Source organism: Euleptes europaea, chromosome 11 (genome assembly GCF_029931775.1).
Source record: "Euleptes europaea isolate rEulEur1 chromosome 11, rEulEur1.hap1, whole genome shotgun sequence".
Lineage (NCBI taxonomy): Eukaryota > Metazoa > Chordata > Lepidosauria > Squamata > Sphaerodactylidae > Euleptes > Euleptes europaea.
Genome location: NC_079322.1, coordinates 54,330,226 through 54,355,678, shown reverse-complemented (window position 1 = coordinate 54,355,678; position 25,453 = coordinate 54,330,226). Strand labels below are relative to the sequence as shown.

Sequence of the window (25,453 nt, the reverse complement as noted above, 5' to 3'; positions counted from 1 at the left end):
CCCTCCTTAAAAAAAAAAAAAAGATGGCGGATGCCCACCAGGACGAATTCATTTCGTCCATAGATTTGGACCCGGGCCTCCTCGTTGCGGCGGATCACAGCCGCGGAGACTCATCGCAGTCCCAAAAAGGCCCCGATCCGAAAAGGAAAAGAAAACTGAATCCTGAGGGGAAAGGGGACAGAAAGTTTCCCTCCTCAGGAAAACGTAAGAAGACTGGCGAGGCTGCTAGCCAACCGCCACACATACCCGCCGCCACATTGGTGGCGGAGAGGGTTAAGTTAGGCGCAGCTGCTAGCCGGACGCCTGCCGAGGCTGCTAGCCCGGCGCCGAGGACCCCGCGGGCGGCTGAAGGCTCCGCGGACCTATTCGGCAAGGAGAGACCCCTGCTTACCGCCGCGGCTGCTAGCCAGGCTTCCCCAAGCGGCGATGGAGCTCCAGACCCCTCTTCGGCAGCACAAACGTCTACCGGTAAGGTACAGGCGCTCGCGGGGGTTTTGGAGTTGGGGGGAATGGCTGCCTTAAGAGCAGAGCTCCAAGAGCTCCTAAGAAGCGTTTTTGTAGACGGCCTACAAGCGGCCTAGTGGACCCCCACCCCCTCAATCAAAGACCCAGAGGACTATCAGGATCCTCTAGAGGGCTCTAGTACACAGCATAGACAAGCTGTGCCTACGGGTGAGAAGCCTGTCTCCAGCAAATCCTCTCACCAACCCAGGGGGTCGGTAGTAATGCAGGCCCAATCCTCTCCAGACTCTTCGGATGAGGAGAATGAAGAAGGGGATGATTCATCCACTGAGGAAGATCTGCCTAAGCCAGAGGAGAAACAGCTCAGGCTTTTCCCTCAGGAGGATTTCCCCTCGCTCTTGATTAAGACTCTAGAGGCCTTGGATTTATTTGAACCACAGGACCCACAAGCTCCAGACAAGCTTAAGGGTTCCAAGGAATTTTTCCACAGGCATGCCAACCCCGCTCGGGTCTTACCAGTCCCAGACTATTTCACCTCTCTCATTACTGCTGAATGGGAAAAGCCTTTAGCAGGCAGGCAGACAGACTCCTGCCATTGCTAAGAAGTTCTATGACTTAGCCCCTGACACGGCCCGATTACTTCAACCCCCGATAGTGGAAGCACCTGTGTGTGCTTTACACTCCAATGACGTTGTGGCTAGAGACGGTAAGGGATCCATCAGAGATCCTCTAGACAGGAAAGCTGAGATCTCTCTCAAGAGAACACACGAGGCTTCTGCTCTAGCTGTCAGCGCTTCGGTCACTTCAGCCTTAGTGTCCAGAGCGGCCATTGTATGGACACGCAAACTTCAACAGATCGTTCCTAAAGGAAATAAGAAAGCCCAGGAGGGAGTGTCCAGAATCCTAAAAGCGGTCACCTTTCTGGCCGACTCTTCCTTAGACACCCTCTCTTTTTCTGCCAGAGCCATTGCCACCCAGTTAGCAACTAGGAGAGCCCTCTGGCTTCGACCTTGGCAGGTGGACCACCATTCCAAGGCTGACCTGATGGGATTCCCGTATCAGGGAAACAAACTCTTTGGCGACCAACTAGACCCTATTCTAGTTGAAACAAGAGACAAGAAAAAGGCTCTTCCCAAGAGCTACAAGCGCGAGCAAAGGTCCTTCTCACGTTCCTTTCGTTCCTCCCACACACTCCAGAGATTTAGGGGCGATCAACGAAAGGGATCCTGGACCTCCTCCAGGGGTTCCTTTCGGAGGGGAGGTCGTTTCTCCAGATCCCCACGCTCTTCCCATCCTCCTGACAGGTCTGGGTATGGGCCTCAACAACCCAAACAATGACTCCAGGATCGACCCGGTGGGGGGCCGCCTCTCTCGCTTTGCGAAAACTTGGCAGGCATCACATGCGGATCATTGGGTATCCTCCATCATCGCTCAAGGATATCTACTCGAGTTTCGCAAGACCCCACCAGCAAGATTCATCTCCAAAATAAATCTAGGCAAAGAAAAATTGCTCCGCACAAGAGAAGCCATCCAACATCTGCTAGACATCCAGGCCATAGAGCCCGTCGAGTCCTCCGAGCGCTCCTTGGGAGTCTATTCCGTATTTTTCACGGTTCCGAAGAAAAATGGGAGCTGGAGAGCCATCCTGAACCTCAAATGGGTGAACAAATTTGTCATCTACAGGAAATTCAGGATGGAAACTCTGAAGTCCATCTCGGAGACCTTAACACCTCGAGCCTTTCTTACCTCGGTGGACCTCACCGAAGCGTATCTCCACGTCCCCATCCATCCGAAGCACAGGAAGTACCTTCGCTTCTCCTGCCAGGAGGACCATTATCAGTTTCGGGCCCTACCTTTCGGTCTAACTTCCGCCCCAAGGGTCTTCACCAAGATATTGGTGACCCTCATGGCAGAGGCCCGCAAACAGGGAGTCCAGGTACACCCGTACCTGGACGACATCCTCATATGTTCTCCCTCTCAAGAACTCAGTCGGATTCACACCAACATCGTGATCAAGATTCTACAGGACCATGGCTTCCTCATCAATTGGGACAAAAGTCAACTGGTTCCTTCTCAGACGCTGACTCATCTCGGTGTGGTCATAGACACTACAACCAACTCCCTCATCCTCACGAAGGACAAGGTGGAATCCATCTCGTCATTAGCCAAACAGGTGGCTGCTACCCAGACATCTCGTCTTATGACACTTGCCAAGCTCTAAGGACACATGGTGTCGTGCATCCCGTCGATACCATGGGCTCGTTTCAGGGCAAGGCCCTTACAGTGGTTCCTTCAACCGTTCCAGAAGGACATTGCCAAAAAGCGGAACAAATTACTGATTCTCTCAGACGCTGCCCGAGCGAGCCTGACTTGGTGGACGCTCCCATCCAACCTATCTCGGGGTCTCCCTTATATCCACGAAACACCTACTCAGTTGTTCACAGACGCAAGTCTAACGGGATGGGGAGCTACTCTCCGAGGCCAACCAGCGCAGGGAGTCTGGGATCTCAGTCAGCAGACAAGGAGCATCAACTTCCTAGAGATAACTGCTGTATGGAATGCCCTTCTGCACTTCGGTCCCCAGTTGCAGGGGACTCATCTCCTCATCAGAACAGACAACATAGCCACAAAGGCTCATATAAACAAGCAGGGAGGATTCAGATCATCGTCTCTCCACAAGCAAGCCTCCAAGATACTAGAGTGGGCCGAGATCCATCTAGCCTCGATATCAGTGGAGCACATCAGAGGGGTGCAGAACATCCAGGCCGATTGGCTCAGCAGGCAACGCCTCGACGAAGCCGAGTGGGCCTTACACCCAGAGGTATTCAATCAGATGGTCAACAGGTTTGGCCTTCCACAAGTAGACCTTTTCGCGACTCCAGCCAACTCCCAGCTCAAAAGGTTCTATTCCAGATACCACCAGGCCGGAGCGGAAGGGACGGATGCTCTCCTATCCCCGTGGCCGAACGGACTGCTCTACGCATTCCCACCTCTTCCTCTCATTCCCAGAGTGCTCCGGCGCATTCGGAGCCTTCGGACCACAGTACTGTTCGTAGCTCCGGACTGGCCAAGGAGACCTTGGTATCCGGTATTACAACAGCTATCCATTCAGCCTCCCTGGCGACTTCCAGTCAGACAGGACCTTCTGCTCCAAGGACCGATTTGTCACCCGGATCCCGGGTGGTATCGTCTAACCGTTTGGCACTTGAAAGGCGAGGCCTCTTAGATCAGGGGTACAGTACTGACATCGTAGATACCATCTTAGCCAGCAGAAGACCGGCCACACAAAGGATATACGGAGCTACCTGGAAGGTGTTCGCCACTTGGTGTCACCGCAACTCCAAGAATCCACTAAAACCGAAGGTACCTGACGTCTTATCCTTCCTCAAAGACGGACATAAACTCGGTCTTAAAGTCTCCACATTACGACGACAATTGGCCGCAATAGCCACGCTGGTACCTCGTATAGGTCGGTACCCTCTAACAAAGCATCCTCACATCTGTGCCTTCCTTAGAGGAGTTAAATTGACATCCCCTGCGGTGGTTCATAGATTCCCTTCTTGGAATCTGCGTTCGGTTCTGCTAGCCTTGACCAAACCACCGTTTGAACCCCTTAGAAAAGTTGACCTTAAGTGGCTCCGCATGAAAACTTTGTTTCTTACCGCAGTCACTTCAGCCAGAAGGGTTTCGGAACTAGGAGCACTCTCCGTCAGGCCAGATCTTTGCATATTTCGCAAGAATAGAGTGATTCTCCGTACTGATCCTTCTTTCATTCCAAAGATTCAGACTCGCTTTCACCTTGAACAGGAGATGGTCCTTCCTACCTTCTTCCCGAATCCTTCTAATCAGAAGGAGAGAGAATGGCACTCCCTAGATGTAAAAAGGGCCTTGCGCATTTACATCAGAAAAACCCAACATATTAGAAAGTCAGAGCGTCTCTTCATTACCTTGACGGCACCCAATAAGGGAGGCGCCATGTCTCGGGCAGCTATTAGTAGCACCATTAAGGCCTGTATTGCCCAGGCCTATAAGACTTCCGGAGTGAGAACTCCACCTGGCATCACCGCACACTCGGTCAGGAGTGCGGCCACCACGGTAGCATTTAGACACAAGGTGTCTTTGGAACAAATATGTAATGCTGCTACTTGGTCTTCCTTGTCAACATTTACCAGACATTACAAAGTGGACTCTTTTTCCAGAGAGGCATGTGCCTTTGGTCTGGGAGTCCTTCAGACTGTACAGGAGACCTAATTCCCACCCAAGTTCACAAATAGCTCTGGTAAGTCCCAGACTGAAGACGCCCTTCTTACCTAGAGCGAGAAAGAGCCTTGGTTTCACTTACCATGAAGGCTTCTTCTGCTCGTAGGTAAGAAGGGAGTCTTCCCCGCCCTAGTTAAACATAAAAAAAAAAAAAGGGAAGGAGGTAGCGACTGCTACGGGAGGGTGTCTTATGTAAGACGTGTTTTTTCAATGTTGAAGTTGAATGATTGTTTCTCGTTACCAGTTGTTTTTTCCGTCCCTGTGTTCCTCGTGTATTAGGGGCAAGAATCGTTTGTTGAATTATAGAGATTACTATTTATTGGCATTTTTAAGCTTTTCAACTACTGAGGCGTTCCGAAGGGAGGGGGTCATTTCCCCTAGAGAACCGGAAGGCCTACAAATTTTGTTGATTCCTGCCTTCCCTAGCAAATAAAGGAAAATAACCCAGACTGAAGACGCCCTTCTTACCTACGAGCAGAAGAAGCCTTCACGGTAAGTGAAACCAAGGCTCTTTCTAGTGTCATTCCTAACACCTTGTGGAAGCTTCAAAGAAACTTGATGTTTTTGCATTTCAAAGTCTACTTGTAATTATTTCTTTGTATGTTCTATATATGCTGTATCTGTCTTTCTCTTGCCATTCTGTCGTTGGATTTCTCAAGGATGCTGATCTCATAAGGTTCTCTGAAATAAACTTTAAACTCTCTGTAACGTCTGGAGTGAAGTTTATATTACTGGAATGCTACGAGGTACTGAAACCCTGACACTCAGCAGCTGGCACTGTGGTGGGGCTGTAGCTCAGTGGTAGACCATCTGTTTCACATACAGAAGTCCCAGGTTCTGTCCCTGGCATTGCCAGTTAAATTAATAATTCAGTGGGTGCTGAGAAAGACCTCTACTGGAGACCCTGGAAAGCCAATGCCAGTCCGAGTAAACATTATTAACTTTCATAGACCAATGGTCTGACAGAATATAAAGGAATTTCATGTGTCTTATGTTCATGTGACACAGCTGTTAAAGCAACCGTCCTGGTTTCTGTTGTGTTTCAAGGTACAGTGCTTGACCAACAAAGCTCTTAATGGCCGTAGAACCACATATTTGAGGGACTGTCTCCCCTAATATATGCCTATATGCCAGTTAAGGTCAGCATAGTGCCAGTTAGCTATTCTTTTTGAGTGGTCAGATTGTCTTCCATTAGGGCTATAGCATTCTCTGTAGTTGCTATGGGAATGTGTAGAATGCCTTCTTTGGCAAGATTTAGGAAGCTGTGTAAGGCTGTATTTGTCATGCGGGTTTTTGGAACTTCGACATTGGCTTCTGCTGTCCTATGTACTGGGCTGGAGGATTTTGGTGGTTTTGCTTCTGTTGATGATGCTCTGAGGTGGATGTTGCTGTACCCTCGATTTTTATGAACCTCATGGACAGAAACTGGTGAGCTTAATTTGGGTGAATTATTCTGCTTGGCTTGGGGGCTTTGGTGTTGTATCTTTTTTAAAAATAGTTTGTATAAATTTTGAAGCCTTTTCCAAAGCAGGCTAGGGAATAGGTACTTGTTATTGGGGTAATCTTTGCATCCACCTGCAATATGTGACATGCCTTGAAAATATTTATATGCACTGAAAATGTTCTGCACTAAGAAACTATAAATTATGAAAATATAAGAGGGCATGCATAATTCACATTGTGGTATTCTGGTTGCAGTCTTTGGATTCTTTCAGAAGTCACAGTATTTTGGAAATATTTGAAACAAAAAATAGACATGGAGGAAAAGCACAGGGTGGTTGGATCCAGACATGAAAAATCTCCACTGATTTCCCCCTCTTGCTGCAGACTTCCTTGTTGTACCTCACATTGTTACTAGTGATCCACCAGCCCCCCAGCCCCCAGGAAGTGCATAGCATTATATGAGTTGAGCTCCACTCATGGATCTCAGGATCTCTAAACGCAAGAAATGCAAAGAGAGATTTATGAGGCTATACAGAAGGTTCTCTAAAGCACAGAGACGTTGTTTGCTGACTGTGGGCCACACCATCAAAAGTCCACAGCAAACAAAGCACATGCATGTTTTTCAAACTGTATTTTGAAATTGGGAAGGCTAGAACCTTAATATCATGAAACATTCTAAGGAATCCAAGTTCCATAATGGATTTAATATTCTGTATGGCACAGCATACGTTATAAATGTGCATAGTAAGAATAGTTCTGAGTTTGATTAACACAGACTGTTCCTGGAAGACTATCTCATCACCTGGGTCTTTCTCCTCAGCAGTCCTTCAGTACCTTTTTTTTTTTTATGATTCCCGCTATCTACTTAAATGTTGCTCTTAAGAACAAACCGGCTTGCTGGACCCAATCAATCTTTTTCCTCTTCAAGCACACACACATGCAGAATGAGCACTTGTTCCCAAACAGCTGATGCTTCTCAGTTTCCAGTGCCAGACCGGATATCGATGAAATCGGCAAGCCAACATGAACTGCTTAGTCACTGAAATTAGGATGATATTCTTGAAAGCTTCATCTTACATTCCTTTTAGCAAAGCAGCCACGTTTGGCCAAATTACCCACCCGTTCGCCGACATATGAGGGTCAGCCAGCGAAACTTTCCAGAAGCATTTAGCTGTGCAGCAGCTTTTGGAAACCGGCCATTTCTTTCCCCAAGTCTCTCCCTCCCCTTCCTTTACTTCTTCATAAAGTTTTTACTGGTACTTTAATATCTGTGCATCCGTACGAATGTGGCAGATTGTATTGTGTGAGGAGATTCATAACTTTGGTTATATTAGTCATATTTTATATTATATTAGTCATATTAGTCATATTTTAGGAGGTATGCTTTTGTGTTAGGCTGTTTCCTACCACCAGTCTCTTGATTCTGTCAAATTCTTAATTTTAGTGCCAACAGTAGTATGTCGCAGAATGTTATCTGTTCGTATGAAGTATAATTTTAGGATAACTGTCCAGGCATCCTTTGTTTGTGCATGACAAGAGTAAGTTTAGAACTCCGGGGGTTTGTGCCCACAAACTCCATCCCTACTTGGTCTCATGTGTAGCTGACGAGTTGAAGAGTTCCTGGTCTGTAACTAACTGTAGATAGATAATTTGAGCTCTGAACTGGGTGAAAAAGCAAAGCAGTGTTTGTTTTCATTTGTAAGCCAGATTTCTACAGGTGGATTCAACTATGGTTAAAGTCTGAATGCAGCCAGTGTGTTAGAATTACGTGAGTACTGATATGGTAAACAGGGGTTCGTGGGGGGGAGAGAGAGACCCAAGATCGTTATTTCAAGAAAACAATTTATTTGCAGCTGCTGACTCAGAGGCCCTAATGGGCAGAAATCTCTGAGACCCGATCATACTGAGGAAGGGATATTTATCCAAATTCAAGATATGATAACCCATCAACATTCAGGGTAAAGCTGATAGCACTACAGAGATAGAGGCGGCTCAGTACAGTTGCAGTTTCATCCAGTTTCTCCTATCATTGGTTATAGTTCACTGTGACACTCCATGACTCTTAACCCACTTACTTAAAGCACACAGAGAGGAAGCCTGTATCTAGGTAGACATTCCTTCCCCCAGCTTCCCTAGCAGTCTGGATGCCAGTTATTACCGGGAGATCTTTTGGGCCACTGTTACATTACCCCCTTGTGAAGAATGTCCCTGCTAAGGGCATATTAATCACACTTACACCTGTAAATCATCATGACTATACAGAGACATAAGAGCAGTGACAGCTTTCCGTTCCACCATACTTCCTATCACAAAATACACATCCCAGAACCCTCTTATCTCAGTGAGCCACTCACTCCACCACTCAATCGACTTCCCAATTCTCATTCTGACCAACTTTCTAATTCACATCCTGGGTACAATTAATTCAGGTCATTTTATACATTTTTAACAAAAAAAGAAAAGAAAAGGCTTTCTCTTCACCACGAGCGGCTGGGGTTAGCTGGAAGGGTAAAATCCAGGATCCACATACAACAGACTCCAGCTGTTTCCCAACAACTCTCGAATTCTCCTGTGTTCAGGGTATGGGACAGACTGCAACCTTCCTCCCCTTGTCATCTGAAATTCCAGATGCTTCTCTTGAATCTGAGCTTTTTGTCGGTGTTCTACTCAGTTCCATATAACAAATAACATTCTGTCCTGAATGCGGGCCTCTGAGTCAGCAGCTGCAAATAAATTGTTTTCTTGAAATAACGATCTCGGGTCTCTCTCTCCCCCCCACGAACCCCTGTTTACCACATCATTTCTGGTGCCATGACTCGTGAAGGGGGGAGAGATGGGGTGTTGCCCCCCTCTTACCCACCCGGCTCGGGGTGCTGGGCCAGGGTGCCTTTGAGTCCTTTCTGCCGGCACGACCTTTTTTGGTCGAGAGAGTTATGCATGGACACCCTGGCCTCACTCACCCTGGTAGGGTGTCGTTGGAACCCAACAGGATCGCAAGAACCAGGCCAGCACCTCCGGAGGAGATCACAGAAGGCAGGTGAGAATCAGGAAAGGGTTTTTTAGTTCAGTTGTGGTGCCCTCTGCAATCAGAGGAAGTGAAGTTTGATCAGCTTCTAGGTCCTGCCCTATTACAGTCATTAGGTTTGGCTGGAAACCGCAGAGACCTCTGTCAGGAAAAGGTTTGGAAATGGTGGGTGGCGTGTGAGAGTGAGTGAGTGATTTTGTGTTTGATTGAAGGGATGGATTGATTGTGTGAGAGACTGTTGTGGAACACTTTTGCGTACATTTGTACACATTTTGGGAGGAATGGGTGGAAAGAAAGCTCTGTAGTGACACCTCCGTGGGTGCCATGCAACTTTCCAAAAGTCTATCAGAATGCGGCCCTTTGTATATTTTGTGAACTGGACTGTGTTGCATATAGGGTCGGCTGGTCCGAAGGTAGTGGGTTATGGTTATTTCAACTGATGGTTCTCAGTCACAGACTGAGGGTAGCAATAACTGTCTTGTGTGATTTGCATTGTACAATAGTGGTGTAAAGCAATTGGTAAATTCCAGAAGCGTAAATTCCAGAACTTGGTATTTACTGGGGAAGGGTTTCTCCGTTTGAATCAGGTCCCGTATATTGATGGGTGGAGTGACTCTGTTACAAGAAAGTTGCCAAAATCTGCTTTTCGGGCTCATGAGAATTAGTGCCGTGTCATGGTTTTATGACTCTTTGTCGTGTCTGAGTAAAAAAAAAAATCCTCCAAAGCCGGCGGAGGAAGAGCAAGTCCCACCGCCGTGCGCCCCCTGCTGCCCCTATCTTCTGGCGGCATCCATATGCCTCCCCAACGCCGCATCAGCCCTGTCTGTGCAGCTAGTCCCGGCTCCCCACGCCGTGCCAATCCTGTCTGTGCCTGTGCTAAAGTCTGTTTTCCGGGCTCTCCAGAATAAATAGCCCTCTCCTGCCCGTTTAACATACAGGAGAGGAAGAATTTTTCTTCTACTCAAGGGAAGAAAATGAAAGCTTCAGAACAGTAACTGAAAAGCCTCTGCAGGCAGGCTCCCCCCCTTCTCCGTCAGCCCAAGAAGCCAGCACCGTGTTTGCATACCAGAGAATGGGGAGGGGGGAGGCTGGAGGAAGAGACAGAGACAGAGAGAAGTAGAAAATGCCAAGTCTCAGTTTTCACAGAGACATCAAGGGTTTTCCGAGGCAGAAAAGGGGGGGATATGTTCACCTCCCCACCCCACAACATTGACGATTGTCTTCGTACACAAGCATCCGAAAGCAGCAAATCTCTGCTTCCCCAAAGCAGCAGCCAAAATGCATACTGTAATCAGCAGATCTTTTGGGCCACTGTTACAGTACAAATAAAGTAGGAAACTCTTGGTGACTCCTGTTCCACATATAACCTTATGGAGAATAATTGTGTGCACTTGCTCATCTCTCACATAAACTACACTACTTACATAAGACTGTATAGCTATGTATAGCTAACTCAGATAGCTAATGACTGATTGATAGGGTTGCCAACCTCCAGGTGGTGGCTGGAGATCCCCTGGGATTACAACTGATCTCTAGGCGACAGAGATCAGTTCACCTGGAGAAAATGGCTGCTTTGGAAGGTGGACTCTATGGCATTAAACCCCATTAAAATGCCTCCCCAAACCCCATCTTCCTTGGGCTCCACCCCAAAATCTCCAGGTATTTCCCAACCGAGAGCTGGCAACGCTGCTGGTTGAACATAGATAAACTTGAGGTGAGGTCTCCCCCCAAAAAAACCCCTATTGTATGGGAAAACATAAGAAGTAGAGCCCAGCAGTCTCATCGCCCTATGAGATTCCGTATTCTTCGAGGGAAGAATTATGGTTAAAGTGATATAAAACTGAAATAGGTTTATTGTATAGATCTGTGTTGGCGAACTTATGGCACGCGTGCCACTTCCGGCACGCGTAGCCCTCTTTGCCGGCACGCGTGGGTGAGCTCCAAAAGGCCTCCTGGGTCGTCTGTGCCCCTCCCTCTCTCAGCAGAGCTCCCCCCCCACCGTGCGTGCGTCGGCGGGTCAGCTTCCTGCCTCGCACGCACGCGGCTGGCTTCTTCCTCTTCCCCCCTCTTGCCCCACAACAGCTGATAGGCGGCGGGGAGGCCAGCAGTAACGAGGCGGGGCCTCCTCCTCTAGGCTCCAGAAGCAGCTCCTCCTCACCGCCTTCCTCCTCCTTGTCCCCCTCAGGCGGCTCCCAGCAGTCCAGCTCCAGGCTGCCGCCGCCATCGTCCTCCTCCTCAGGCGCCTCTCCCCCAGCCGTTTTCGCCCGCCTCCTCCGGGCGCTCGTGGAGGGCCAGGCGGCCCCTCAACAGCCGTGCGTCCACCGGAGAAAGGCCTGCCATCTCCCGCCGTCCTCCCCCTCTCCCCCGTTCGCGCTCGTCCCTGACTCCTGCGGTAAGCTTGTGGGGTAGCCAGAGCCACCCTCGAGTCCTCCTGCTTGGGCGTGGCCGCGAGGCCTCTGCCTTCTCCCTCCCCGCCGTTAAGGTTGCCCGCAGGCTGGCGGGGTCGCAAGTGTTGGCGCGCTCGCCCTCGCTGCCCCCTCCTCCCCTGCCCCCGACAGCAGGTGCCCAATGCCGCCGCGCCGGGGCCCAACGTCTCCGCCATCCCGTGCCGTAGCCTCGCCGCCTCCCCAGAGCTGCCGGTAAGGGGGGGGGGGAGAACTTCGGGTGTGCATCCTGGAACAAGTCCTGGGTGGGGCTTGAGGCCCGACCCAGGACACTTCCTTCCTTCCTTCCATCCTTTCTTCCCCAGTTCCTTCCTTCACTTTCCTTTTCCAGTTCCTTCCTACCTTCTCTCTTTCTCTCTTTCTCTCTCTCTCTCTCTCTCTTTGTCCCTCCCCCCTTTCTTTCTTCCTTCCTTCCTTCCTTCCCCAGTTCCTTCATTCTCTTTCCTCTCCCAGTTCCTTCCTTTCTCCATCCCTTCCCCTTCCCCTACTAGGGCTGCCAACCTCCAGGTGGTGGCTGGAGACCTGGCAACCCTAGCAATAATGTCCAGTATTCAGGTTAAATTGCTGTATTGGCACTTGGCGATAAATAAGTGGGTTTTGGGTTGCAGTTTGGGCACTCGGTCTCTAAAAGGTTCACCATCACTGGTATAGATACTTCCCACTTTGGCGGCATGAACTTCGTTTTGCCAACCTCCAGGTGAGACTTAAGAGCTCTCCTGGAATTACAATTGATCTCCAGACCATAGAGATCAGTTCCCCTGGAGAAAATGGCAAATTCAGAGGGTAGAGTCTGTGGTATTACATCTCTGCTGAATTTCCTCCCCAAATGCTGCCCTTTCTGGGTACTTCCCCCCAAACGCCAGGAATTTCCCAAGCCAGAGCTGGCAAACCTGCATGAACTAAGATTGCAATTGTAGTGCTAAGGGGGAAAATATGAGTTTTGTTCATTTTTTGAATGTTTGGAAAATATCTAACTGTGCGTAATTTAGCAAATTCCTTAATTGTAAGGATGCTGAATATGACTGTTAAAATATAGAAAGGGGGATGTTGTAAAATTTTGCAGAAAAGACTGAGACATTACAATCTGGGGAAAAAACTCAAAGTAAATAATTCAGCCTAATTGCATACATCTGAGTTGATACTAAGTACATTTTCTTTATTATATATTTACAGAATACACTGGGGATAGTTGAATGCTAACCCATTTCAATTATTTTAACATTGCAGTCTACTCATATTGCCCGAGCCAGCTTCCAGGTTGATGCTTTCGGATCTTCTTTTATCCTGGATGTAGAATTAAACCAGTAAGTACATTAATATATTAATACATTGATATTAGAACAGTACACCTGTATTCTTGGTATGTATGCAGTATGTTTTGATGTGTTTCTAACATGGTACCAGTCTTACTGGAAGCTTCTGTGGTCTCAGGCTTGTGAATGCCTACTGAGCTGTTGATATGGGGCGAACAAGAATTGGCATCTGGTGACCAGGTAGGGAAATTTTGTGAAAGAAAAAAATAACTAACATCGGTATGTGTGGACAGGCAAGTTAGTAGAGGCTCAATTCCAGAAGATGGTAAATATGTATTATAAATGCATTGTATTCCTGATGTGGATTTGACTGTAAGCCTAAAAAGTGAATGGTTTCTTTGAGAAAAGACGTTTTTTTTTCTTTAAGTGTATTTGTCGAGCGGTTGTCATCTAGGCCTCTCTGTTGCTAGCAACTACAGAGGAATTGTTGTTCTTGAGCTGAGAGCATCTATTCAGCCTTTGGCGTTAATCCAGTACAGCATGCAAGGAGTACCCTATGCACACAAAGGGATTTATCAGTATAGTCAGTTTGCACTTCCCCTTTGCAATGCATAAATATCATTTAAACTTCTCCCCTAAATAGTTTCTCGTGGCAGGGGTGTTCATTTGCTTTCTATCTATTTGATTGCCTTGCAGCTATAGAGGATGCAGCTATGGCTGGTTCCATGCCATTCCTAACTCTTTGTCTCACCCACCCAATTTCCCACCTGCTAGTGGAGAGAGGTATGGTGCAAGGTATGGGTGGATTCCAGCTGCATTCATGCTTGCAGATTTGATGGAGACAGGAAAGTACTAGAGGTTGCAACCAGTATTGCTGCTGTTAAGATATAATATCAACGTTCAGCTCTTTTCATCTAAGCTCTTGTGTAGCTATCTAGGTTGGGAGCCTACATGTTTTTGGGATTTGTGTCTCATTTCATCCTAGCTGATATTCCAGTGAATTCTGTGTCTTGCCGGGCATAGGGTTGGATCCTATAACTCTCTGTTCCACTAAGTGTGCAATCCTGAAGGGGGAGTGGAGCTGCACAAGAACTGGCGTGACCCCTATGCTGGCATCTGTGCCACTTGCACGTGCAAACTGGCATGGACACTGGCATAGGGCAACTTACGCCAGTCTCCTTGGACACCAGTAGCAGCATGGCACTGCCTCCCACTAGCGTATCTCCCTGGGAGGCGTTCTCAGAGCGTTTTTGGGGGTGGAGCTTCCATTGGGCATCTTCCTAACTCCTTTTGGCCTGGGAACGCCCCTTCACTCTGCAGCGGAGCTACGCCAGCAAAATAGCTGGCATAGCCTCACTGAAGTCAATGGGTGAGTTTCCCAATTTTCCTATTTTCACATGGTTTATTTATTCTGTTTTCTGGCAGGGAAGCCTTACAGGAAGCGGCACAGGTGCTCCGCTCCCAGCCGTTGCATTTCTACCCCCCTCTTATAGCGGGCTGTAAGCTTTCCTCCCACCGAGAAAGACTTCCATCAACAAAGACAAAGTGTTCTTTGAAGCATCTCTTCATGAGAAAAAGCCATCCTCCATTGAAGGAACTCTTTCTCTTTTGAAAAAAAAAAGGCTTGGTGGAAGAAAGGCCTTGAATCTGTCTTAGTGGGAGTCATAGGATACATCCAGTAATATGGGAGGGAGGACAGAATGAGGAGGAGGTAGCAGCAAGTGAAAGGAAAGCATTTCTCACTTTTTTGTGGCTTCAGAAACCAAAAATCTAGAAGGGCATAATTTAAGGCTGTTTTGTTTTTAAAATACAGCTGATCTGTACACTTCAGGTTTGTAGTAAAGTAAAAAAAATGTTGTCTATAAAGTGCCCAGTATTTTACTGAAAAATAGTGAAATAAGGCTGAAGAAGGCAGAAGTAATATAATAAGGGATTACTGTGAATGGGCTATCAGCTTTTATTTTTGTATTACCACCTTTTTCTAACAGGCCATGAAATCAAACACTGGCGTGCCGTTTTAGGTCTTTCCTCAGGTGCTTGATTGCTATTTCCTTCTCTCCCATCTCTGGCTGCTTTGGGTCCCCATTGAGGAGAAAGGTGGGGTATATAAGAAACAAAATAAATAAATTGTAATAATAAAAAAATCAAAACGTTGCGAGTTGACTCTTTTAAAAATTACATTGGTCGTTATCCTGAAAAGAACAGCACTTCAATAAATGGTGAGTACTTGCATTGTTAATCACAGCAAGAATTCTGGTCGTTTACCATATTTACAAAGTTGGGTAACAAAACCTGGGATATGTTAGTTGTGGAGGAATTTACATGACAAATGAAGTTTGTCAAAAGTCTGCGAAGTTTCATATGGCTTTCATTCCTAAATCTTATTGATTGGAGTTCACATTCATAGACCTCACCTAGTTAATACCAAACAATACTATACTGTTGATTAAAAATACAATGTAAAATGAATACCTCTATACATTAATATGTTTGAGAAACAGATACGCTTGCATTATTGGTGATTAGAGTAGGAATTATCATATGTGATAAGGAAGCCAGTTTTATATTTCCCTTATCAATATCTATGTTTCATATGTATTGGTTTTCTATAACCCCATTTGAAAATCTTTCAACAAAACATATTAACCATATAAATAGCAAATTCTAATTTCTTAACAACCTAAATGTGAATAGGTTTACTTGGTGTCTTCTTGACCAAAGAAAAATTGGTATTCCATTCAGTGAACTTTAGTTCAAACTCCCAGTTAGACTGCAGTAATAAACTTCTAACTGAAACATGTTGATTTATTCTGCACAATAAAGATTCAGAATATTTAGTGCCAAGTCATGCTTGCTCTGCTTTATATAGCTAAGTTATTTTTTAAATAACCAGCTCATTAAATTTTACATTGTGTAAAATGGAGGAAATAAAACTGATTGATGTATGATTTAATTTTTGTTTTCTTTAAAGAATATAGCCTCTGTAAATATTATATAAATACAATTATATTTGCTTGTGGCTGCTTGAGAAGACCATAGCTGTCGGTTGAAGAGGTCCAGATTATGTTTTGCATCAGTTGAGAGAGATGGCCTCTCCTATGAAGATGGCAGTTTCTCATTTTAATGTAGAACATGTGCGGAGCTAAGCAAAGAGCAGGCCTTTCATTAGGAATGCATTTTTACATGTGGGGAACAGGTGGCGTTTGTGGATTAGTGTTATTGGGCGGGTTGCAAGATGTGCTGCTGCTATTGCGAGAGAGATCCTATCACTCGCAAATAACCAGATGTCCATGAAGGGTTTTTAATTCGATTGAACCTTCATTGGACACCCGCTACATCTGGGACCCAGAATAACTTGGCCTGGTTGACATGCGGAGCAAATTGGAGCGATGGAGTTGGGCAAAATAATATTTTGGTGCTTAAAGTGGAACATCTCAATGGGACCTCTCCTAGTGGTAAGAATATCATCATGGAGTGAGGTGGCAACTTTCTGCCTCTTTTAGTGAAATCCTAAAGTCTGCTTGAGGTAATATGTCAAACTCTCCAGTGGAAGCTGAGTTCTACCTTGCCTGTTTGTCCCAGTGGGAATGGTTCTGTTTTCTTCTAATGCTATTGGGAATTATATCTGTATGTGAAGGGGCATGTCATTATACAAGGTGGTTTCTGGTAACAAGTAGGAGCACAATTCATTGAGATTGTGCGCAGACTCCCCTTCAGATCAGTGAGAGATGCACAAAACTCAAGCTTTTGTAATGTTGCATGGGAAAATCTTGGTGGTGGAGGAAAGTACAGTCAAGTCACAGCTGATTTATGGTGCCTTTGTAAGGTTTTCAAGGCAAGAGACATTCAGAGGTGGTTTGCCATTGCCTGCCTCCGCTTCATGCCTCTGGTATTCCTTGGGGGTCTCCCATCCAAATACTAGCCAGGGCTGACACCGCTTAGCTTCCGAGATCTGACAAGATCGGGCTAGCCTGGGCTATGCAAGTCAGGGCCAGGAAAATCTAAACAAGCTTCTTATTTAGAAAAATAGTCAAACATTTGGAAAGCCAAGTGTTCAGTTTTTATTTTAATGAAGAGACATGCTGATAAATTCTGTCTTTACTTTCCTTGGCACATAGCCTTCTAATGTTTATGTTGAAGTGTCATGTAAACTGTAAATGAAGAACATATTTTAAAATTGTTCTTAACTCTTAACAAGAAAGAGCAGCAGCATGCAGTAGTATACAAGCGTGGGTGTGATAGCCGCCATGGCAAGTGGTTGAACCTGGATCAAGGACATTTGGGTTTGAATCTCGGCTCTTCCCCGGTTTCCTAAGATAGTTTTGAGTAAGTAGTTAACTAAGGCTCAAACTGGACATGAAAGAGAATTTGAATCTCTGTTATGAAGATTAGAGATCTTGAATGGTATAGAAATCTCCACTGTCGTCTTCTTCTGAGTCTGAATCACATTTGTTTTTCTTAGGTAAGGGCGCATGAATCTTAAATAAGATTGATTTGCTAATTAGTCTGGTCACTTGTCACTAATACTACTGTTGTATAGATTTTTACCTTATCTATTTTGTATTATTCTCTGGGGTAAGCAAGGCAGCAACTGTCTAATTAAAGCTTTGAAATAATTAACTTGTCTGTACAACTCTTCTCAAAGAAGATTCTGAGGCAGCCAGGTGAGTAAAGTTCACATCAGCAGCCAGTAAGGTAAAGATGTGAAGGTTTGTAAAAATATTTGGGGAAACTTTCATCATTTTCCCCCCAAGGAGACCCCCCCTCCCAGTTTTTCCAGTTGAGCCCTGCAAAAGTTATGAATGATGCATTTACTGTTGTTAAATCAGTGAAATAAGTTTATCTTTTCTTTTTTATATTTATTTATTTTTAGATAATAGTTAATACAAAAGATGGAAAACAAAATAGATAGAAAAAATGAAACAAAAAGAACTGAGATTGCCACTACACATAAAATATCTAGCAAATTCAAAACAAGGACTAATTTAAACATAATAAGATAAATATAATCAATGTAACATACAATATGAAACAAGTTAACTTTTTTTGATAGGAAATAACCAAAATGTCTATTTCTTCCCAAAAATAAACTTGCATTTGATTATTTCACACCTTGCTATTTCAGAGCAAAAAGTAAATGACCTTTAGGATTAGGTTATATATTCCATTATTTCATTGGATAATTGGAAACTGCTTTAACTGAACCAGTGCACAAGTTCAGTGAACATGTTAGGGCTGGCAGTCCTTGACTGGCAATCCTTAGGAGCATTGGGAGGATGGAAACTTCTAAGATGTCAGTTCCTGTTTTGGAACAGGACGTGATGTCATAACAATCTAGAAATTTCAAAATCTCTGGCAAAACCATAGAGATTTTTAAAATTTCTAGAGCATCATGTCATTTATTGTTCGAAAACAGGAAGTGATGTCCTGATGTCAATGGCATTTCCCCACTGCTGCTCCATTGAGTGAGGGTGGGGAACAGGGAGCACCACAAGAAGGTCTTTCCAGAACCTGGAAAGTGGCATCCCTGCAAGATGGGGGTTACTTAAACCTGTCTCCAAAAGTGATTTCTTTTTAAAAAAAATCTTTTATTAAGAGAAAATGAGAATACAACAACGAAAGAAAATGGAAATACAAAAACAGAAGAAAATGGAAACATAACATTACTAAAATACTCATAATAAAAATTGTTGAAAAGAAACTAAGACCGTGCTGCTAATATAACTAAAATATCCATAACAGTGAGTCAAGCAATACTCTATCTATTTATCTAAAATCTGCATGATTATTACTTCACTCCCTCTCTGCGATTTATACATCGGAGTGTTTTTTCCATCTCTGAAATTGTTACAAAACTGATTTGTGTTTTCCATAGTGATCATGAAGGGACTCTACCTACAACTAATCAGAAAGCTGCTCTAAAATGTAGTTATGTTGTCTATCTAAGTTAAAGATGTAATTACTTGTGCTGAAGTTTTCATGGATTGTTACATAATCCTCAAGTAAACACCCCCAAATGGCAACAGTGTGATTGCTTAATAGGGAAAACCATTCCTGGAGTCAGAATAAGTACCGTATATACTCGGGTATAAGCCCACCCCCCAAATTTGAGGCCAGAAAAGGGAATTTCTTATTGACCCGCGTATAAGCTGAGGGTCAATAAGAAATTCCCTTTACTGGTAATGCTGCACTCTAAAATGGCGGCCGCCATTTTAGAGCGCAGGGATGATCTCGCCCTCCCGCCAGCCTCCTGGGCCGTCCCGACCCACCCCAACCCACCCCGACCCCAGTGCCATCCAAGGGGGGGAGGGGGAAGAGCCCCTGAACCCCCTACTCACCGGGAGAGGCGGCAAATCGGCGGCGGCGCAGCCTTCCTGCGCCTGCAGGAGGCCCCTCCAGGCCGCTGCCAGCCGGAGGAAGGCGCGTGGGCGCGGCGGTGACCCGGCCTGCAGGGGCCTCCTGCCAGCCCAGGAAGGCTGCTGCCGGCCGGGGAAAGGTGCACGACCCGGCGGCGGTGACGGTGGTAAGTTCCCCCCTCCCTCCTCCCCCTCCCCCCTCTACCGTATTGACCTTTTTTTGGGCTGAAAAACTCGGCTTATACGCGAGTATATACGGTAAACTTGTCTTATGTTTCTTCGATGTAACTTCAATTTAACTTTATCAAACTGTTTTATGTAGGTGGTTTTTCACTTGACTAATGTGGTTGCTCTAAATAATAAACCTACATAATTCTGTTGAAGGTTTTCTCTAGCCACAAAAACTGGAAAATGTAGTGAGTTTTTGATTTCCTGCTGCTTCTTCTGTGTCACAGTTGCAGCAACGTATCTTGAAGCCAATTTTCGTTAGTTTGCATTCAATAAAGCATTTTGTTTCTGTTGCTAACAACTCTTCCATATAAACAGTTTAGAAATCATTGGGTGGTTGTTCTTGGAACATCTTCATCTCTGGTAGAGGAGAGAACTGTGTTGTTTCAATATTATTGGAATTCAGCGCGTTCCTGACATTTGTTCTGGCACAGAGGCAATTTCTGCCAGAAACACAAACCTCTAAGCATTTGCCATTTTCAGCTGTAATGCTTTGTAATGGACCAAAGAAGCATTTTTCCTATGTTGTACTGAGCTTCTCAGTACATCTTTCATTGTTATTTATTAGTAAATGATAGCAAATGTTGGATCTTCCTTGTTCTCAAAGCAGTATTGCTCTTTGCCACCAAATTCATATGTCATATTACTCATAAATGCACTATTCCTCAGATATTTATTCTTTAAAAGACAGTTTTGCTTTATAGTAAAGATGATTGTTCCTAATGGAGTGTTTCTTTTGAACTCCTATTTATAGTTGTGAAACTATATTATAGATTTTAGCTAAGCTGATTCTGAGACACTCACAGCTTTATTTTAAAATCTTTTTCTCTTACAAAAAGCAGCTCTGTAGCAATCTGATCCCTAGCAGTAATCCTGCTTTGGTATATTCTTAATAAATCTGAGCTTTTAGTAGTACATCTTCACCAGTGTGACCTCTTTAGGTGAATAAAAGCTTTTAAAACTGTATACAGTATTGAGCTGAACTGTTATGCTTGTACAGTTGTATGTATTGATTATAAGTAAACTTGGGACTTTTAGCCAATGCTGTTTGCTTAAATAGAAATATGTTTATTATTTATAAAGCTCCTTAGACAGTGTGTACCATAATTATGTTATAAAGAACAAACTCTGCCCGCAGGTTTGAGTTAAAAACTGACATTTAAATTGGGCAGAATAAGATGAACTGAATCACAAAATGTTGTTTATAGATCATCTACATTGGTTTCCTTAAATAATGCGTTTGAGAAGAATTCTGGTACTTTTGGTTTCTGAAGATTATGACTTTTTGGGTTGAAAAGCTTTTAATTATTTTTTTAATTCCACACCTATTTTTTGATATTAATTTCATTTGTGCAGATGGAAAATTGCAACTCCCTTTTATGCATGTCAGTGCAAGCACAGCATAACATCTGGATGGAATTTCTTTCTTTTGCTGCCAGTATTTATGCAATGAAATAAAATATACTGCAAGTCAGCATTAATTGTTTGTTTATAAATTTCTTTCTACTGTTCAGATATTGCTTTCTATCTCTTTTTTAAATGACACAGTTCCACTGGAACTGACTAGAAATGTTTACTATCTTTATTTGGCTAGATGTGAATCTAAGCAGTAAGCTACTTTAACATTAACAGCCCATTCCTGAGCTGATGGCGTATGCAGACGGTGGGGAAGAGGCGCAGCTGCGCCTCCTCCTAAGCCGTTTCGCGTATGCCATTAAACAAAATACAGCTGTTTCGCTGCTTTTTTTTTTGTTTAACCGGGGCCTTTGCCCCATAGGGAACAGCGAGGCTGTGCCTGCTAAAAAGTAGGCGCAGCACTGCCGTACCGGGCCGAACCGGGATAGGAAGCCGCCTAACCAGCAGCTCCTTCCCCCAGAACGCCCCCCTGCGCCGGCGCAGCCACTATGCCGTGGCCAGTGCCACGAAGAGGCCTCGCCGGCAGAGGAGCAAGGCGTGGTCCCGTGGCGCTTGGCCGCCGGCGGGACTGGCCTCGCCTCCTCCTATGAGGTTTTGGCCGAAATCTCAGGAATGGGCTGCAAGTCTTTTGTTAAGACTGAGAGGTGGATTCCCCTGTGGGTTTAGAACAGGGCCCCTTGGCTGTAGCTGTGGCAGTATTCCAGCAGGCAGGGATGGCCAAGGAACTGTAGAATAGTGAGGTGTGTCAGGTTGTCACCCTTCAACTTTTGATTGCGATCTTCCTAACACTGTAAAAGCTTACCAAAGCTATTTGGGTTCCTGCCTGTGACGCTTCCTCCTGACCAGAACTGATGACCATAACCTTATTCTATGGCCTTATTCATCGATAGCTGCCACTATAATTCCAGCCAGCTGGCTATAACACAGAAGGGACCCAACAGTATACTTTGTACAGGCGCTTCCATGGTATCAAGTCAGCCTCTCCCCCCCAAATCAGTATTTTGGGCCCTGGATTGTTCGGTCATTAATGAGAAGAAGAAGAAGAAGAAGAGTTGGTTTTTATACCCTGCTTTTCTCTGCCGAAAGGAGTCTCAAAGCAGCTTACAATCGCCTCCCCCCACAACAGGCATCTTGTGAGGTAGGTGGGGCTGATAGTTCTGAGAGAACTGTGACTAGCCAAAGGTCACCCAGCAGGCTTCATGTGGAGGAGTGGGGAATCAAACCTGGTTCTCCAGATTAGAGTCCGCCGCTCTTAACCACTAGACCACACTGGCTGATAATAACTAGCATGTAACTATGTAGAACCTTCATGGTTACTGAGCAGGAAAGATATAAAGGATATTGAACATGCTTAACATTTTGAAACAAAGGATCACTTCTGCTCAGGATACTCAAGAATTGTTTCAACATAACAACCTGTTTCTTATTGTAACTTATATTTGCAATAGAAGTGTGCTGATAAGCATCATCTTAAAAGGTTTGCAGTAAAAAAAAGGTCTCATCGTGAGCCATTTTGGGCAAGAAACAAATCAATTATCGTGTTCTAAATGAACTTGGAGGGTGCATTATTACACTATTGTTTTCAAACAATGACTAGAACTGATTGCTTGCCAGCCATACATTTTTAAATAGATTGCTTTATCTTATCTATCAGTAAATTTCTTAACGCTGGAAGAAAACCAGGGAATTGATAAACCTGTTATATAAAGGAAATGCGTGAACTTTCAGCTCAGAATAAAACGTGAACAATAACTTGTTCATTTCAAGCTACTTTTTTCAGAGTTCCCCTCTTTATGCTGATAGTAAGCTTGAAATATGTTCATTTAAAGAAAAGCTGTGTGTTTAATTTTTCTATCTGCCTATAGTGTTAACATTCTGCACTCCTAACACAGTAAATTTAATGTTGGTACTAAATGAACGGTGTCAGAATTATTGTTTCAGAAAGATTCCATTTTCCTTTCTCACAATTCATATGTTAAAAATAAAAGCTTATTTATATCATTTGCAGATTTGTTTCTGTGGTTTTACATTTTAAATTGCATTTACACTTTTATGTTACCAGTTTTCCATATTTCCTGCATTTAATTTGTACAGAAAACATACCGCTCTGTGTTCTTGGCCAAAGTTGCCTTGGAGTATTCTGGCATGTTTGTGAAACCAAACTCAGTTTGTTCAGGAAATCCGATCAAGCAATGTTCACTGTTGAGTTGCTTCAGTGTTTTTAATTAAATGTGTATTCTTGGCCAGTGAAAAAAAATTCATGGTCTCTTAATGGAGATACAGAGTTGCTCTACATAAACTAATGTTTTAAAAACTTTGCAAGATCCCACCCCCATTCTCAGATGCGAAAGCTCAACCGCTACTTGACGAAACTCATAGGCTTGGCTCCTATGACAGCTTTGCTAGGGCTTTCCTCTGCTGCGGCATTTGCTTCCTCTGCTGCAAGCACTTTCATGTGCATAAGGTGTCCTTGGAAAAAAGATTAATATGACACATGCAAAAGCGCTAGTGGCTGAGAAAGCAAGCCCTTCAGCAGAGGTAAGCCTTTGCCATGGCTGGAGAGACACACGGGAAGATCTGTCGTAGGATCCAAACCATTATTTGCTCCAGTCTACATAACGGCATTAATTTCATTGTGCATTTGAACAGAGACTTCTCCTGTCCATTAACTTTAGTGGTAGAAGATAATCCATATCAGAGTTCCTGTATCCTGAAGTGCATATCTATACTAAAGACTTAAATTGACTTAATAATCTCCCCAGGGTTTCTTTTAGGGAGGGGAGGCGATTTTGGACCATTAAGTCTCCCTTTCCTCAAACACAGGTGCTTACAGTGATAGTTATTTTAACAGGGATGCTGTTTATTCAGGCAACTGGAAATTAAAATAAAAGAACAGTAGATGCTGTAATATGCATTCATAATTGTCCAGGTAAACCCTTCCAACCAGTTCATTCCATCCCTTTCCATTTAATTAACCTTATAGTATTTCAGGTATTAACATGTATTTCAGGTATACATGTTCCTTATTCAAATATGATGCTGTTTCATATCTTGGCCGTTTGACAGTTCCCTTTGAAAAGATACTTGTCCTGTCTGAGTTTTTGTTAATTCCAGGGACCCATGTGGGATGGTGTGCATAGAAATAGATATATTATTATCTCTGTCAGGCATGATAATAATATTTTCCCTTCTAACTTCTCTGCTTCTTCAATACTTACTTCTCCACCCTATGACATATTAAGTCCAAACATGTTCTGACTTTCTTTTCCATTAAAAGTTATTAAAAGCTTATACTCCAGAAATCTTGTTAGTTTCTGAGGTGCTAGTGGACTGTTCTACTAATACTTTGTGAAGTCTCAGGGTGGAAAATTTATTTTTACATAGGTATTGACCAATAATAACAGCTAGTCTCTCCTTTTCCAGTTAAGAATAGCCCCATTTTGCCTTTTTAGGTTCTGGAAACATAACCAATAGGTTTCTTCTTCCCAGTCTCCATTGTATGGAACAATACTGCTCCACCCCATAAAAGATAAAATTAGTTTTTATTAGATAAAAATGAGTCAAAAGTGCTGTGGGCCAGAATAATTGTTTTGGAGTCTTGAAATGCTTTTTCTTGATCCTTCTCCCCACTTTCTTCAGGAGGTGGTGCAAAAGGACTGCGACATTGGGGAGAAATTAAGTATGTGCATATGTGCCATCAAGTCACAACTGACTTATGGCAACTTCAACAAGGGGCTTTCAGGACAAGTGAGAAGCAGGAGTGGTTTGCCTTCCTCTGCAGAGTATTCCTTGGTGGTTTTGCATCCAAGTACCAACCTGCTTAGCTGATGAAATCAGGCTAAACCATACCACCTTCCATCTGTGCAGAAATTAGTAGTTCAGTATTCTTAGGTATGTTTAATTCAGTTGTGTTATGTGCAGCTGGGGTACTTCCAGTGGCTTCAACCTTTTCAGCTTCAGGGTGAATACCTTTCTTTGGCTATCTGGTTGCCCAAGTATATAACTTGCGGTTTCATAAAAGAACACCTGCTTTTTAAAAAGCAAACTCTTCCCTTTTCTAAGCTTTGGAATACCCTTCCAAGATTGACAGATGTTCTCTGTCTTCCCAACCTGTGATGAAGAGCTCATAAATTAATACTACCACCCACGGAGTTCCTTTCAACAAATTTTCCATAGCTCTCTGGAAAATCCCTGGGGCAGAGGAAATTCCATAGGGCAATTGGCTGTAATACTATGTCTTCATGAATGTTTGTTAGTGAACTGTTTAGTCACTTTTTAACTTCATCTGTTGCTAAATTTAGGGCATGTCTACCTTACTGAAAGCTCCCCCCCCAGATTAATAGTAGATTCTCTCCTAAGAATGGGGTAGTTATCTTATTTATTTATTTATTGCATTTTTACCCTGCTCTCCCCAACCCAAAGGCCAAGCTCAGAAGAACTTTATTCATAATTGCTTTATAATCCTTTCATATATGGACAGTCTTACTTTGGTTTACTACAGGCACTGTTGGAGTGGCCCATTCTGAGAATGTTAAAAGGGATATTATGTTCTCTCTTCCCATTCAG

General features: G+C 44.3%; 1 protein-coding gene across 1 annotated transcript in view; it reads left to right on the top strand.

Annotated features, from left to right (window-relative positions):
- The first annotated feature begins 2,715 nt into the window (after positions 1–2,715).
- Positions 2,716–25,453, top strand: part of ADAM22 (ADAM metallopeptidase domain 22) — a 120,802-nt gene continuing 98,064 nt past the window's right edge. The window contains exons 1-2 of the mRNA XM_056857095.1: positions 2,716–4,698; positions 12,862–12,938. Of these exons, the coding sequence (XP_056713073.1) occupies positions 2,716–4,698; positions 12,862–12,938 (2,060 nt within the window). The remainder of the gene's footprint in view (positions 4,699–12,861; positions 12,939–25,453) is intronic.